Source organism: Crocodylus porosus, unplaced genomic scaffold, assembly GCF_001723895.1.
Source record: "Crocodylus porosus isolate Cpor-Errol unplaced genomic scaffold, CroPor_comp1, whole genome shotgun sequence".
NCBI classification, from domain to species: Eukaryota; Metazoa; Chordata; order Crocodylia; family Crocodylidae; genus Crocodylus; species Crocodylus porosus.
The window spans coordinates 15,226,091-15,243,323 of record NW_017728948.1 but is presented as its reverse complement, the minus strand read 5'-3'; the positions used below and the strand labels follow the sequence as shown (position 1 = coordinate 15,243,323).

Sequence of the window (17,233 nt, the reverse complement as noted above, 5' to 3'; positions counted from 1 at the left end):
CACACACATGCACGTGTGTTTGGCACCAGACTCACCCTCAGCTCCCCACTCAGCGTACAGCACTGCTCTGGCCCTGGTTTGGAGACAGGAAGCAGCAGCTGGAGGTGGGAGGGGGAGCCCTGAGACTAGCTGCTGTTACAGCTAGAGCAATGAGGGGTAGAGCAGCTGAGCACCATCTTTGTAATACTAATGGCAAAAACAGAAACTGAAATCATGACAAAGGAGAAAACAACTAGTAAAGAATCAGATCTGCAATTCCCATACTAAATCATGAATACATAAACTGTTAAAAATGGATCCAGCCAAGTATGCATGAAAGGTATAATATTATGATTTTGACAGATTGAGAAAATCACTAACTGTTGATATTGAAAGGCTGGAAAAAAACATGCCTATATGGTATAGGGAGGGATATTTCGCCTTTGTGCAGTATACAGAGGGCCAGAGGTAGAATATTGATTTCCTGGTTCCTAAAAGGAAATTCAGTTGAACAAAGGTCTCTGATTGTCAAGGTGGCTCATATGTAGTGTCTAGGTGGCTTTGAATGGTAATTCCTAGCTCTGATATAATACTTTTCATCAGCATCTCTCTCTCTACCTCACGAAGGAGATATGTACTTCTATACGGTTGACCTGAGGTGCTGATAAAGCATTTGCATGAGCTGGTGAGTATTCACAGGACAGCCAAAATTGGTTCCACTCTTTCCTAGCCAAGTGGTCTCAGACAGGGTGCTGAGTGAATGCTCATTATCCTCTCAGCACTTTTCCTTTGTGGACCTCCAGGGCTCCATCTGGTTGCCCCTCCTGTTCAATGTGTATGTGAGGCCACTGGGTGAGATCGTGTGGAAATTTAGAGCGAGGTGCCATCAGTAATGCTGATGAAGCCAGCTCTACCCCTCCTTCTCTTCTGATTCTAGCCATGCAGTCTCAGTCCTTTCCCAGTGCCTGACTGCAGTTTGGGACTTAGATACAAGTGAAACAGTAGAAACTGAATCCATACAAGACAGAGATGATGGTAGTGGGAATACTGCTTGTCTTGGTGAGGACCAGGATATCTATTACTAATGGGATTCAGCCTCCTCTTGTCACTGAGGTTTGCAGCCTTGGGGTATTCCTGAATCCACTGTTGCATTTGGATCTTAAGGAGGCAGTGATAGCTAGGAGCACATTTCACCAACTTGATCTGGTGAGAACATTGCAAGCCTCTTTTTCCGGATTCAGATCTGGCCACCATCATCCATGCACTTTTAATCTCAAGGCTAGACTACTGTAATGTCCTCTGTGCAGGGCTGCACTTGAAAACCAGCATATAACTCAAGTGCCCCATATAGCTTTCCAGGTGCAATTCAAAGTGCTGGTTTTGACTTATAAGGCCTTAAACATTTAGGAGGCAGCAAACCCCTACATACTTTCTCTTCTCCCCTCCCTCTTCCCCCCCCCCCACATATACACTGCTGGAGCATGTGTATGAAAGTCCTAAGGTGCCATCTCTCCCTGCTTTCTTTTCTGTCTGACTTCAGGCTAAGATGGTTAACTGCCTCTCAGGAATATTTGTTAAGGGTGGTCACGTGTATGGGCACGGATCAGTTACCTGATTAACCTCATCTCTGAAAACCCTCACCTTCAAAAGTTTGTTTTAAATTGTATCAATTTAATGAGATTTGTTTTTGTTTAAAGTATATGCACCAACACTGCAACCTTAATATAGGGTTTTGGTGCTTTCTTAATGTAGGGCCTTTTATTTTAGACACTGCAAAGCTGTTGATCTTTTCCCTGTTCACATTGAACTCTTGTTTCTGAAAAGAATGTTCCTAATGTTTAAAGGTTATTGAGAATTACTTTGCACATAGTAGACTGGAGTCAGGAAAATGCAGATATCAATGAACAAAGCTGCAGGAGGAGAGGATTGTGTATATATTAAGAGAAAATCAGAATATTTAACAGTTAGACTTTTTAATCTAAAATATTTGGGAGTCCTGCCGAAAGGTGTTGGATTACAGATCCTCTGTACATGGCTTAAGGTCTCTGAGGCTGGGTTATTTGATGTGGCTCTGTCACTTGCATGCTGTTTGGTTTAATAAGGTATATTTAATAAAACATAATAGTGCAGTAGTTCAGCTGGAATATATAATGCTCTTTCTGTATTGCCAAATCTCCTGTAGACTGGAACACAAAAGATCAGAGCTGATCAGCTCAGCTAGCTCCCACTTATGATCTTGGTCAGCTAGACATTTGTGCCTGTAACAGACGTTTCTGGCTTTTCACCAGCAGGAATCTCCTTGGTGTGTTTCATGCCTCTCCTTGTTTTCAATGCCAGTTTGTACGGACTTGCAGCTGACCCCCAGGAGACGCACATTAAATCTCAAAAGGGTGCTGCATTTTCTCATCTACTGCCTGTCACCTAGAAAATGCCACCACTTGTTTGTAGGCCAGGTTATATTTATGTAACTAGCTTAGCCAATAGTGACTGAAGTGGAATGGTTGAAAAGGAGCTGCTGCAGTGTACATGTGAATTCATCAATATTTTAGCAAAGTTCTAAAGGGAGAGGCAAACGTTAGCTGGTATTTTTTGTTCTTTCCTTCTTAATGGCGGGGGGGTGTATTGTTTGTTTTTTTCTCCTTCGTATTAGTTTTTCTTTTCCATGTAAACTAGATAAAATAGTCAAAATGGGTCTTATACAAGAAAAATATGTTATTTAAAGTGGCTGGCTTTAGTGGGGACCATATATGTGCCAGTTTAGCTATGATCCACAGATATTGGAGCATCATTTTGCCTCAGAGTAGTCGGAGCCAGAAAATCTGTCTAATGTGGAATGTATGCCATCCTTACTCCTTGGTGATAACAAAGATTTTTTCTTATTTCTCTTACTCATCTAAACTTTGATTTTCACTTCAATTATTTGACCTCATTTATCATTTTTTTTTCTCATTTTAAGCCTATAAAACCATTGTCAAGGCTCATTTTGATGTTTTTCCAATTGCACATAAACTACTAGCTTTCAGAAATAGTGTTAGTATGCAAATTACTTTTTTCCAAAACTTAAAATAGCAGGTTGTTTGGGGAATTTAAGGTTATACATAATTAACTAAATCACTACAATAATTGCAACCTTTGCAGAGTTCTTGGCAATAGTTAAAACTGAGACATAATGTAAAATCACTAATTATGTTTAAATAGAGAGAGAGAAAAATTCTTCCCACCCTTTGAATGGCATTTAAGTTGAAAAATGGAGAAGCGGGCTTCCTTTTTTAATTAAAATTTTAAGGCTCTGTTTAATACATTAATTAGCTTTTTGCGGTTCTGACTCCTATAGCTAGATACTTTGCTCCTCAGGGACTCCGTCAGGCCATGAGAGGTTTTACAGCTGACTTAAGCAGGTTGATTTTTTTTTTTTTAAGGGAACTGATTGTGTAGGAGTAAAGGGATATGAACATTTTGTGCTAATGAGTTTCTCTATCCCTGGTAGTTCTTTTTTGTGGGGAAAAGTTGTTCTTTAGTTCTGGTTCTCAGTCTCAATTTCTGCCTGAGAGATAGAAAGACAGCTTCTTTTGGAGTCAGCTGTGATATTACTATTATTTATTATGCCAGACAGTGCAGCTTCTTGCATTTGACAGAGGACATTGCTGAAGAACAATGCAAAATGCCTTCCTTCCCTTAGGAGTTGACTGTCTCCAAAATGCTCCAGATTTGCCCAGTATGGGAATGAGCAATCAAAATCAGAACCCATGCATTTCCATCCTTTCACAGAGCATGGTATCTTCCACTATTCCTTCTCCTGCATAAAGATGTTCATATCTTTATTTTCAAAATCAACGGTTATTTTTAACCATAGATTTGTCCTATGCTTTGTTATCTTAATACTTATCTTTTCCCAGGGCAATAGAGACCCTTAAATGCATCTTTGACTAAGGGAGCAGATACATAATACGTTTACATTCTAAGTTAGAAAGTTCTTCCTAATATCTAACCTGAATCTCCTATGTGAAGTCTGTCACTAATTGACCTCTCCCCCACCAACACAGAACAATTATTTACCACCTGAAAAATTAAAAGGGAGGCTGATGGGGAGAGCACAGTAAAGTGTTGCCCACAATACATTTCTTGCTAAGTATGATTGCCCATGAGCCAGGGAAGCTTGGGGATCGCTTTAAGATGCATCATGGAGAGCATGTTTGTTGCTGTTGGAACCTGTAGGTAGGAATCTATTCAATTCATGCTTTTGTGATTGTCTCAGAAACCGTGATAAAGGCAGTTTCCATAATCACCATGAAAAATGGTATTCCCTACGATTTTGCAAGGAATTGCTGGGAAAAAAAACTTACCAAAAATAAAACGCTGGCTCCCCAGTGGGAACCATTGGCCTCTACGGCCTGACCTTGCAGCCTGCCGGAGGGTGAGGAGGGGGAGAAGCCACCAGCACGAAGGGGAGCAACAAAGATGGTGGCCTCCTCCAACCACCCCCTCCTCCCTCCACTGCTGACTGGCTGAGGGGGCTGCCTTTTGTACAGCCCTCCCCCCCTCTGCGTCTAAGCAGTGAGGGGTGGGGCCATATGAATGGCAGCCTTCTCTGCCAATCAGCAGTGAGGGGTAGGGCCACATGAAAGGCAGTCCTCAGCCAATCAGTGGTGTAGGGTGGGGGTGGGCTTGTCGTGAGGTGACTGTGAAAATAGCGGTGGGCACTGCAAGTGGTCCACAATTTTTACTTCTCCTCTGCCTGTTTTAAGTAGATCCCGATGTATGGGTTTAACTCTATGGAAGTATAAGTGGCAACTGCATATAAGCAAATTAGGCAGACACGGTTCTTTGGGTGAATCTGATATCTTTTATTAGAGCAACCTAAACAGTTGGAAAAAAAAATGTAAGCAAGCTTTCAGGTTTAAAAGCCCTTCACCAGGCTGAGGACGTCTCTGCAGATAGTGTGTCTGGCTTCTTTACTTTCCATTCCATCCAGGAAGAGCACACACCAACTGCAGAGACTTCCTCAGCCTGACGAAGGGCTTTTAAACCTGAAAGTTTGCTTAAAATTTTTTTCCCAACTATTGAAGTTAGTCTAATAAATATATCAGATTCACCAAAGACCCTTGTCTGCTTGTGTCCTTAGACTAACACAGCTACAGCCTACACTCCTATAAGCAAATTACGCACTTTAGGGTGCCGTGCCAGTTGATAGATTTATAGATTTCATAAACCTTAGGGCTGGAAGGGACCTCAGAAGATCGAGTCCAGCCCCCCACCCGAAGGGCAGGAAGTCAGCTGGGGTCCTGGGATCCCAGCAAGATAAGCATCCAAGTTCCATTAGTGACAATGCATATCTTGGCCTCTGCTGGGGATTTTAAGGGTGAGAAAGGGCTTCTGCAGATATTGTGAAGTATCTTCCCCAACTGCAGAACTCAAAAGGCTGACAGAAGAAAAGGGCTTCTGTCATATCTCACAAAGTGTATAGGGCCATGGTATCATGATTATTTATTTGTATCACTCTATTGCATTAAAGTCCTACTTTTAGAACCAATAGAGCTCTGAAGCCCTGTAGAGTGGAAAGTCTTTCTGTGGGTTTTTTCCTTGGTTTGTTTGTTTTGTTTTGTTTTTTTTTAAAGACAGGAGAAAATTCCTGGGAAATTCCATAGAGAGGAAAATCCTGTTGGATGTCATTTTTATGGTTAAATATGTTTCATGTTCAGCTTTGTCTTGTGCCTTCAGTGCACGTATGAATGTAATTGATTCAGTGGTCATATAAATAATGCAGATTATTCTGTATTGTATTAAATCTCTGAAAATGGGGTCAGAGAGGGTGAAATTACTGCCATATTTTTAAGATTGTTATAAAAATTCATTAAGCAACTTGACCTAACCAGATAGCTGAAACAAAGAATGGACTCTTTCCCAAATAATGGTTATATCACTGCCAAATAAAGGTACGTGAAAGATGCATGTGGGTGGAAGTTTTGTATTGGCTTTTGTTTGTAAGGCTTGTGTGTCTGAGAGCAATAGAAGGAGAAACTGAAAAAAAACTAAGAGAAAGCACTAGGGAAGTAGCAGACACAGCCATAGCACTACTGTTAGGTTATAGAAAGAGAGTTTTTGGGCTGAATGGCCCTTGAACATGTTGAGTAAAGAAGTGATCTCCTGTTGTTTCATTTTTACTGCATCAAGGAAACCTGGTTTTGTCCCTTCTGTGCAAACAAGCAGGGTTGCATCAAAGTTTCCTGACTCTCTCATTGCATTCTTCTCATTAAGGCCTGGAATTTTAGTTAAACATTCAGGTCAACAAGGGTAACTATGCTACAGATAAACCCTCAGTGTCTTTTGGTTCATACTGTTCTACCTATGCAAGAAACCCAGCCCGTGCTGAGATATTCACACTGAGAAAACAATTCAGGGATGCTGTAGAGTATATGCTGCTTCTTCAAGAAGTGCCTTTCTGTTATCTCCTATGGTATCCCTTGCAAAGGAAAAAAAATCCCAGGCAGCTCCACCTTCTCCTTCATCTCCTTCCACAACACTCGCTGTAATGTAGGAGGTTTCTCTGTAATGCAGTTGTGACACTATAACACGTTAAAGATTAGGCAGGTTGATCTTGCTTTTTTTGTACATTCCCACAGTTAAAAAAAAATTCAAAATATTAGGAAATGGTTAGATTAAGTTTGTATGTATCTGACTCCCTTAAGGGCATACACCAGAGGTTTCAAACAAGGCCAATCTGCAGGGTGCATCAGACCCATAGACTGGCCCTGGATGCTGCATCCAGCACATGTCCTGGAGCAGCCGGAACGGGCACCACATGCAGTGCAGTTCTGCTCCAGCTGCTCCGGGCCTGCACTGCATGTGGTGGCCACTCCAGGGCTAAGCTGCATGTGGCAGCTGCTCCACAGGTATCCTGCATGTGGCAGCTTTTCCACCACTCTGGCACTGTGCTGTACAGTCCTAGAGTGAGTGCCACATGCAGCGCAGTCCTGGAGAAGCTGGAGCAGCCACTGTATGCAGCACAGCCCTGGAGTGGCTACCATGCACGACGTAGTCCCAGAGTGACCAGAGGGGGTGCCACATGTAGTGCATGGGGCCATCCGATGCTTCCCACAGTGCTGCCTGTGCATCAGCTCCAAAACCCCTGGGCATCTCTGGGGATCATCACCCCTGGTATACACTTTGATCATTACATATTTGCATAGCATTTCTCACTTTATATAATAGCATAAAATCTTTGCAACTCAGGCTGAGTTTTTGTTCCATGTGTGCACAATGCAAAAAACCACATTCTCTTTGTAGATACTGAACGGTTAAAAAATTGCATGCTTCCTGTAGCATCATCTCTCCTATTCCTTTTTTCCCCACTCATCAGCTATTTCTTGCCTTCTCAGTGGTTAACATTTGTGTCAGGGCGCAGTGTTTATTTTTTTTCTCTGTCACCTGTCACTGGACTGTGGAGCCCTGACTTGGATTTAAGAGTTACTTAAAAAATATTTTGCAGCAAGTCATTGATTCTCAAGTAATGTGCAAGTGAATTTCAGTGGGACTTTTGCATCTAAGACTACTGGCAGGTATTAATTAAATTGTGTGATAGGGATTTGAGAATTTTATCCCAGATCCCTAAATCTATGCCTCTTGATATACCCAATGCCAGGCTACATGGTACAGCTTAACACAAGCACCATAAATACATTCTAGTGCATTATATGTGGAATATCTTTCTGGCTGGTTTGCCATTTTATGGTGCCATAAATTGGTTGGATGTGTGACATGCTGCAGTTTATCATGTGATTAATACATTAATCAAGTGATAAATATAACTTTGACACATCCCAGGTGTTTTTGGGAATCCACTCAAAGTCAAAGATATAGGAAACACCTCTGAGAGAGAAATTAGGTCACTTTAAATATAAAATCCAATTATTAAAAGATACAAATTTAAGATTTTAAGTTTGAAAAAAAATTGCCTTATATTATTGTATTAAATACTACCTGGAAACTATAGTCATTGCTAAGCATTGGGCAAACATGGGACAAAAACTCCATCTGAGCTGCAAAGAGGGTATGCTATTATATTGTGTGAGATAACATTATAGAAGTATGTAACTGTCATGGTGTATGCCCTTAAGGGAGCTATATACACACAAATTTAACCTCAACATTTTCTGTGATTTTTTACCATTTTTTTTAACCATGGGACTGTAAAAAAACAAGATTCTCAGCTAAATTAAATTGACTAAATGCAAAGAAATCAAAAGTGTTAAAATAATTAGCACCAAGCGAAGATTGAGCCCAAGCTCCTTTACTGTAAAACATGGATCAGAATTAAACAAGTGGACACTGTAGTCTCTTTCCAGTTTCCAGCCTGAGGTATAGCAGTCTAACATTATTTACAAGTAGGAAAATATGAAACTATGGAAAACTTTTGGAAAACCTTTACTTCATTCCATTTCTACTCCTTTGAAACTTGCTCTTTTGTGAATACTTGTCAAATATTTTTCAAAACTTACTTCTGCAATGAACCAAATTTCTACCTGAAAATGAGGTAAACTCCAAATAAGAATAATACCAAGTTAACCATTAAATCTCGTGAAACTTAAAATCAAATTTAAGTTTACAACAATTTTGTTGCAAACATAGTGCATTCTAATATAAGCATGATAGTGTTTCCCAGTACAAATAAACAGAAATGCAACAATACAAGCAATTTAGTATTATTCATGTAGTAAGAAGTGTTGCTCAGTTCTATTTAATATTTTTCTGGCAAATATATGTATTGTTGCTTGTAAAACCTTCAAATAGCCACATTGATTTAATGCTGAAGAACAATCTGTGTTGCTGGAATTGAAGCCTTCTTGATTTAGATTTATTAAACCAGCACTGACAACCTGCTGAAATCTCTACATGAAACAGAGTCATAATTAAAGATATCACCAGAAACCAGAACATCAAAGGGGGATCTTTTTTTTTTTTTCTTTCCTTTTGGAATTGAGAAAGTTACTGAATTGAATATACTTCCTCTGTGATGAACAATCAGCCACTTCTTTTAATGTGCTTCTGGGAGAACTAATTGTTTTTGTATAATATACATGTACATTGTTTACAGCTCTCTGGAAATCCAGAAATACTCAATTGGTTTCTATGCAAGTGTTATGTTCCATGGGATGACATTCTGCAATATTAGCTTTTTTAATTCTTTTACTTACTATTTTTGTATAATTAATACATACTGAAGATTTGGTCATTGATTGAAAAGAACTGTTGCAAGTCCTGCATATATCTGTGTTCACTTCAGGATAATTTTGAGTTAATAAAATCAACTCTGCCAAAAAATGCACTAGGAAGGAAAGTTTTGTGTGCGAGAATATCTGATAATTCTATGTGAATATAGTTTAATAATACTTACAGATGCTCATTGTGCCCTGGCAAAGTATGTGAGAATTTTCAATTTGGAGTGGTTTTTCAAATCCCTCTAGATTTGGATGCTCACTTTGGGAGACTGATATCTGAATTGTCAGAACTGATGAGAATTCATATCTTCCACTTATTTCAGATAAAGCTGAGAGCACTCAAGAGTTCTGAAAATAAGGCCCTTGGTATCTTTCAATTGGGCCACCCAAAATTAATAGCCGTTGTTAAGCTTAATTTGTTAGTACTTCTCCTTGTACTTCTCCATTGAAAGTTAAGATATATTAAAATGTGAACATGGACATTTCAGTTTGCCTAAATTTTAAAAATCCCAGGTTTTCATGTTCAGACTTTAAAATATGTATCCCTAGAAGGTGACGGTTGGCCTTAAAGTACCAGAAAAGGCTTACCAGTCTGATAACATGATAAATGATGTGCCATTTTAAGACTGCTGGGTAAATGCTAGTCTATTTAGATAATACGCTGATTCATTGTGTGTCAGCCTGAAGAGCTGCTACTTTATCATGTCCAGGCAATTTCCCTGATTGAGATCGATCTTTGACATAACATCTCCCTTCCTGATACTCTCCTTTAACATGTTTGTGGGGTTTTTTTACAATAAAAAACAGGATAGATGGTTGATTAATTCAGTACTTGCATGATAAGCATTTAATAAGAGGAACTTTAGATACTTTTTTAGTCGTCTGTCTGAAATTATTAAATTATTTTATGTTTAATATTTATTACTTAGAGAACTAGACTTCCCCTCAGCTGAGACACTGAATAAAACAGGAACTATCCATTTCAGGTGATAGTACATGTTCCCTATGGCTAGGGACAGACATTTAAAAAGCCAAAGCCTGAATTGATTCAATCTTTGCAGGTTAGTCTAAGCTGCAGAGATTGAAGTGATTTGCAAGTGGATAGACTTTTGAATCAGGAAATGCAGGCACATGACTGCAGAGGCTCAGGCTAGAAGTCAGGGAGTGCTAAAGTGAGCCCTCCCTCCCCCTTCCACAGTGTTGAGCTGAGGGTGGGGTGTGGATGCTATGATTAGGGAGAGGTTCAAACCCAAATCCTGGCTTTCACAGTCCCCACCAGGGTCTGCCAGGAGGGGGAGTAGGAAGCAGCCCTTACCAGGCTTTTACCCCCTGCTTACTGCTCAAGGGGCAGGGAGTGTTGCCCATAGCTAGCACTCTGAGGCAAAAGGGGTGGGGGGAGGGAGGACTGCTTGTGTGGACTGCATGCATCTATTGATGATACTGAGCTTTTTAGTCTTTCTCTCCTTGCTTCTTCTTACTGTCTGCAACAAACTGATGACACTCACAGGTCACATTCATTGCAAACCAGGTCATTTGAGAACTCAAGAGCAGGAGGGGCTGGACCTAATGATCTCCTGAGGTCCCTTCCAGCCCTTAGGTTTAATGACTATGAATCTGTTTCTCACACCTCTCTCTGTCCCCTGTTGAACACTGACAGATTGCGGGCTTTGAAGCAAGCAAGCCAGCAGGGAGCTTATAAGAACGCAAAGCTTATCAGCCCATCAAGCCCTATAAAAGAAAAGAAATGCATCTCTTATTAATTTCAAGCTTCTCATATCTGCAGGGTGCATTTGCAAGCCCCTGGCTTCTAGCCCTAAACAGACACTGTTCTGTGTGCCTTTGTTGCAGTGAAATTGGAGACACACACACACACACAGACACCTGTCAGCATTAGCTAGCATGGGGGGCATAGCCAGGTGCTGGCTAGGGTCCATGCTACTGGGGTCCCTGCCATGGGAGGGGCCGGGGGGGGAGTCCCTGCTTGAGCAGTGAGTGGTGAGGGGAAACAGATGCTGCAGTCCCCCACCCCCTTCTCAGCCAGCTGGAGGTCTGGCTAGAAAGGAGAGGGGCAGGGTTAGCCCCGCTGTCTGGAGCAGACAGCCCAGCCCAGCGCAGGGCTGGAAAGCAGGCCGGGATGCTGGGGGAATCTGATTTAACTTAAACCAGGAAGGGGCCTGGGACAGAAATTCCATAAACCGGTTTGACCCAAATCAGTTGACTCTGATATACTACATTCAGCCAGTTTTATCTTAAACCAGTTTCAGCCATTTGTAAACTGGTCTCTGGGCACTGAACTTACATTCTGTTACAGATTTAAACCAGTTTCTGATCACTTAAACCAGTTTATGTGTAACTTCTGTCCCTAGCCTATCAGTGTAAATAAATCAGTTCTGCAGTTATCTGCGCTAAAACATTTTAATTCTTTAGACAGTCTCATAACATCAGAAACAATTAATACCGTTTATGCATCTCGTATCATTTGATAAAGATAATTCTAAAATGACCTGTTCAGGCATTGAAAATGATAACTGGCATAGCTGTCCAATTATTTGAACCTCTGCAGATGAAAATTTAGGTTAATTTCTTCGAAGATAATTTTTAAAGCCAAGTATGTCTTTGGTGTCTGTTTTCACACAGCCATCACAATTTGTATACCAATCAAATATACCAATCAAATATCTATTTCCAGATGGACCACTTTCTCTGAAACCATCAAAGCGTGTTTTTATCCTTATAAAATTTTCCATTGTATGTTCACACTTAATATCCCTGCGAATAAATTATTTTAAAAATAAAGCATCTTTCAGAATAAAATATTGATGTTAAATCATTTATTTCAATATTTCACTTGTATCAATTCTTCTGTAAATGCTTAGCATTATGATAAAGGCAAATTAATTGTTTCTTTTAAGCTACGAACTGATGGTTATAGCATGTTTTAAATTTTTGTGGAAAGTTCATTTTTTCTCAACCCTGAGAGAAGCAGTCCTGAGGGGAAAGTATTTAGACATCTCATAAATAGTGATGTGCGTGTGTATTCATGCATACATATGTATGCGTGTGTGTATATAGATATGTGCAAGCGTGTGTGCGTGCATGTATATCTATCTATCTATTGCATATTACCTTTCATCCCGGGATTTCAAAACACGTTACACAGTTTGTATTCAGGAAACTCCCCTACAACAGTAGTGTTACCAACTAGGAGGTAATACACAACTATTATTACATGCCGGGGACTGTGGAATAAAATAGCTTGGACTAGAAAGTGGATAAAATTTCATCTATTTAAAATTGTGGGAGAAAAATGATGTAGGAAAAACCTAGTTATTCAGATTAGAATTTGGCTAGGAAGCTAGAGTGAGCATCCCTGACTTGCAAAGTCTGCAGTAATTAAATATTCTCTGTTCTGAAAGATGCTTTCCACAGTTCTTTACCCACTTCAAGTTATGCTCTGACACACTTCCTCAGTAGTGACTCAGTGGGAAGACAGTCATCTGCTGAATCACCAGCCTAACTGTCTGCTGCACCTGGTTTTTTCTGTAAAGGGCTCCCTTTCAGCCCAACTCTGCTGAGCTTGTCAGAGTTAATGAGATCACAAGCTGAGATTGTATGACTATAAACAAACTTTTTTTTATTTCATCATTAGCTCTTTACTTCTTTCAGAGAGAGAGATGTATACTAGAAATAATAAGTATGTTACTCTGTACTTGGTTCTTAAAAAAAATCAACTTTTTTTGCCATAGTGGGGACAAGTAGAAAACTTTTATTCATACTAGCTAGAAGTCATACAAGTAATTATCTTGGAATCAGTGAGACTAATCATCTAACTACTGGCCCTTAGTGATTTCTGATGGCAAACAATTCGCTGCCCCACAACTCAGTCCTCTTGCATTACCCTAAGCTGAAGTCATTCCCTTGATATGGTGACAACACAGATCTTACCATGTCACTAGATTGTTGTATTATAGGCAGCATATTACATCTGCATCATCAGGGATCATGGAAAAGTTCACTGGAAAAGAGAGAATTCTGATTCAAACCTGATTATCTTCAGTAACTCTAAACTGAATCTTTTGTTAAGGTGAAATGAAAAACGTGGGTAAACAAGATCACAGTAATTGGAAGAAGAAAGGGGAAAAACAAAGATCAAAAACTCAGGAAATTCAGAGTTAAGATTAACTTGAAAGAACCACAACTATTTGAATGTATAGAAAAGCATTGTTAAAGTATCCAGGCTACATCACCTGTGTCGTCTTGGTGATTCCCAGGCAAATGCCCATCTTTCCATCTGTGTTTCTTTTAGAACTAAGCTGGAAGTAGTGTTTATTTTCAGATTGAAGACTTTAAACATTCCACAACCTAATTTATTTGACTTTACATTTTCCTTTTACAGCTCATTAGGTCATTTAACAGAATTCTGTACCATGAAGCATTGGTTATAATTGTTTTCATGTTACCCTAGTAAATGCACTCACTGTGTATCTTATACATGATTCACTGATTTGCCCTTGCAGTCATAGGGTCTGAGTCTGCAAGATGCTGACCACCTCCATTGGCACCTTACAAAAAGTAAAGCCAATAGAACAGCTGAATGTGGAGGGATGTAACTGCCTTCTGTATGCTATTTATCCAATTAGGGAACCATGTAAACTACTAGTTTTTTTTCTCTGTAGTGTATAGAGCACTAAAAATAAGTTGAAGTTTAATATAACCATTATATAATAAAAGTTAAAGCATTCTAGTTTTCTTGGTGAAATAAAATTTTGGTGTGGATGGGGAAGAACAGTCTTAACATGAACCATCTCCACATAGTAGGGTCAGGAGGAATGCCTCCTTCCATTCCACTACATGAATCCAGAAAACTTTGTTGTAATTGCCTCCTACTCTGTTCTCAAGTTGGGATTTGGGGAATGGCAGCATTAGATTTTTCTCTCTGATGCAGTGTGTCTTGACTTAAAAATATAGCTTTGCTTGAGAACCTCTAGGTATATGGAGAACTTCTCCCATTCCTACTAGGGATTCCTCTGAGTCCATCAATAGTTGTGTCCCTGCCAGGTAGAAAAAAGCTCAAGACTGATTTATTTTTTATTTTATTAGAACAGTTTGTCTCTGGAGGTCACTTGGTGGTCCATTTTAGGCTCAGTAAAGATGATAAAAAGCCATTCTGATAAAACAGTTTAATTTCTCAATATCTTTTAAAATTGAGGTGTAATGGACTAATCTACATCAAATAAGGGAGCGAATTTTTATCCCTCCATATTATTTTTGTATAGAAGCAAAGCCCTGCTGAGCCTCTAAGCTTTAGGGTTTCTGAATTCCTAAAAAACCCTTTTCCAATTAACTTCAGATTTGATAGAAAAATGCTAACTTGGTCCCTCAGCTAAGTCACCCATTTTTGGGCTAGTGTTCCTTTGTGCAATTTTGAAGCAAAGAGGAATTCTAGTTAGGCTTATAATAGAAAGTAACCTGAATTATGAATTCGTTGCAAGCATTTTGTAGTAGTTTAATGGAGTATAGTAAAATGTTGGCAAATAGCTGACTGCTTCATAAATGTGTCACAGTATGAAAATCAGGCTGGATGGTAACTGAATAGGCAAGGTTCAGTAGGGTCAACAAGGATTTACTACTGTTTATTCTGTTTTGTAGTAAGGGCTTTGCTTTTACAATAAATCCTTTAAAAGTTCAGTCACTCTCTGAATGGCAAAGCGAAGATTTAAGTTACCTCTCTTCCTTCTATTCTTTTTTTTTCCCCACAGCAGTTTAATGACGAGCTCTTGTTCATCTGATGACATCGATCAGGAGGAAATCCAGCTTGCCTTGCAGGCTGCTAAAATTGCTACCCGAGAAAAGATAAGATCCCGATTTCATGGCAGCAATGACCTTATTCACAGGCTCTTTGTCTGCATCTCAGGTGTGAGAGCTCTTTGTTTGTTGTAATGTAAATGTTATAAGGAAATATTTATAAGGAAATTTTATAATGAAACTCAAGATGTCCTGACAAAAGAATAAGGAAGTGGCTGTATATCAGATCATAAACCCCACAAGGACTAAAAACTCTTTCTTAACCATTAGTATGGCTTACTCAAATTTTGTTTAGTGAAATCTATGATTAATTATATTATCTTAATTTTATCACCAATATGTTTGTAAGTGTGTCTTATTTTTAACAAAAGGCCATAACATTGCTTGTATCTAGAGATGAGTTTTGTAGATTTTGAAAATAATAATGGTTTTAGCCATTTCCACAACCTGTTAGGTGTTGCTGACCAGTTGCAGACAAACTATGCCAGTGACTTGCGAAGCATCCTGAAGACCTTATTTGAAGTTATGGCAACCAAACCTGAAACAGAGGACAAGGAAAAACAAAAGAAAGGTAAAAACAGCAGTGGAGATGTCCTGTACTGCCATTTTCCTTTGGTTGCTGTACACTAGTCCACAAAATACTTGGAAGTAAATCAATTGTTGGTTTTGTTTAATAACTGTCTTTTGCTACAAGGCTGTTATTAGGGACCTAACCAAATTCGCAATTGCACGATTTTTGTGGAAACTGCGAATTCAGGCAGGCTCTGTGAAAAATGGTGGGCTCTGCGGAAAACAGTGGACTCTACAATTTTGGTGGGCTTGCTGCAAAAAAGCAAAGCAGCAAACAAAAAACCCTTATAGGCAAGCAGAGCATCTTGGAGCACAGGAAGGAGGGGGCTTGCAGCAGCTCTGTCCCTTCCCCCCTCTGCGCACCCCATGCTCCAAGACTCTGCTTAGTTGTAAGATTGGGGCGGAAGGCAGGTTTGCAGCGAGCATGCCAAGATCACAGAAACCACAGCTTAATTACCCTGATTAAGCCTGGGAAGCTATTCATCCATGCTTAATAACACATGGGAGAATGTCTTCCCCGGGCCTTATCAGGATAATTAAGGCATGGTTTTGGGCCATGTGGCAATCTGTGAAGAGGGGCAGGACTGCTGAGGCCCCTCAGCTAATCAGAGAGATGAAGGGCCCTGCTGCACTCAGCCTGCAAACATAACAGCCAGCCCCGAGATCTATGCTCAAAATCAACTGGCCACCTCCTTGAGTTTGGTAGACCCCTAGCTATTATATAGTCCTTTGACCCTTGCTAAAATGAAGTCATAGAAAAAGAACTTGGTAATGGGAAAATGTATGTATGTGTAAGAGTGCCTGGCACCATCAGCTGAAAACAATATCCTTCAGGGTACTTCTGCCCATTCCCTTTTGGGTATGAGGAATGGATCAATCCTTTTAGTCTGTGTGGTTATGTTAGGATGTTGTCAGGCCTTGGGCCTGATTTCCTATCATATTTCATGACCTTTATGGCTTTACAGGTCCTAAGGAAAATACACCTAACACATGCTTTAGAATAGTGGGTATTTTAATTTTCAAAATAAAAGTGATAACTCTGCGGAAAAATAACACGCTATACAGTTATAATAATTTTTAAAAAAGCAAGTAAAGAGATGAACTGGCTTATCTCAATAAAAATGACAGACTAAATCAAAGAATGCTGAGTATGGAAATATCTGGTTTTGAAGCACTAGCCAGTTAAGAGGAGAAAAGGAGCCAGAACTGAAGCAGGAACCAACAAAAGGATTCAGATGTTAGCAGGCTTTTCTCAATCAGCATTTGATCCTTTCCTGTCTAGAGCAAGCTCTGCTGAATTGCTTAAAAAGCAGTGTTAACACAATTCTTTCCTTAAAAATGTCCAACAAGATATTGAATGGCTGATTCTGCCCCTCATTATACATTATATTATCTAGACCTGAACACCTTAAGGCAGGCAGTACTCTTGGATTTTCTCATTGACTTCTCATAATTAGAGACTCTCCTTTTCCCCTTCTCCCTGTTTCATGCTGAAGCATTTTTAAAGCATTCAATGTATTACTATTAAACTTGAATATCATCACTTTGAGGTTTCATAGATTTCATAGACGTTAGGGCTGGAAGGGACCTCGGGAGATCATTGAGTCCAGCCCCCTGCCCAAAGGGCAGGAAGTCAGCTGGGGTCATAGGATCCCAGCAAGATA

General features: G+C 39.8%; 1 protein-coding gene and 1 long non-coding RNA gene across 3 annotated transcripts in view; one reads left to right on the top strand and one right to left on the bottom strand.

The window, feature by feature from the left end:
• Positions 1 to 17,233, top strand: part of ZFYVE28 (zinc finger FYVE-type containing 28) — a 289,256-nt gene that overhangs the window by 244,637 nt on the left and 27,386 nt on the right. Inside the window, exons 10-11 of one of the 2 annotated variants that reach the window (XM_019553086.1) lie at positions 14,957 to 15,108; positions 15,454 to 15,570. In XM_019553086.1, the coding sequence (XP_019408631.1) occupies positions 14,957 to 15,108; positions 15,454 to 15,570 (269 nt within the window). Of the gene's footprint in view, positions 1 to 14,953; positions 15,109 to 15,453; positions 15,571 to 17,233 lie in introns of both variants that reach the window. The other variant, XM_019553085.1, reaches the window with a different exon arrangement.
• On the bottom strand, positions 8,851 to 15,785 carry LOC109322165. The gene is made up of 3 exons (XR_002104328.1): positions 15,731 to 15,785; positions 15,678 to 15,680; positions 8,851 to 8,862 (listed from the first exon to the last, which is right to left on the bottom strand). It is a non-coding gene; the product is annotated as an uncharacterized LOC109322165 (long non-coding RNA).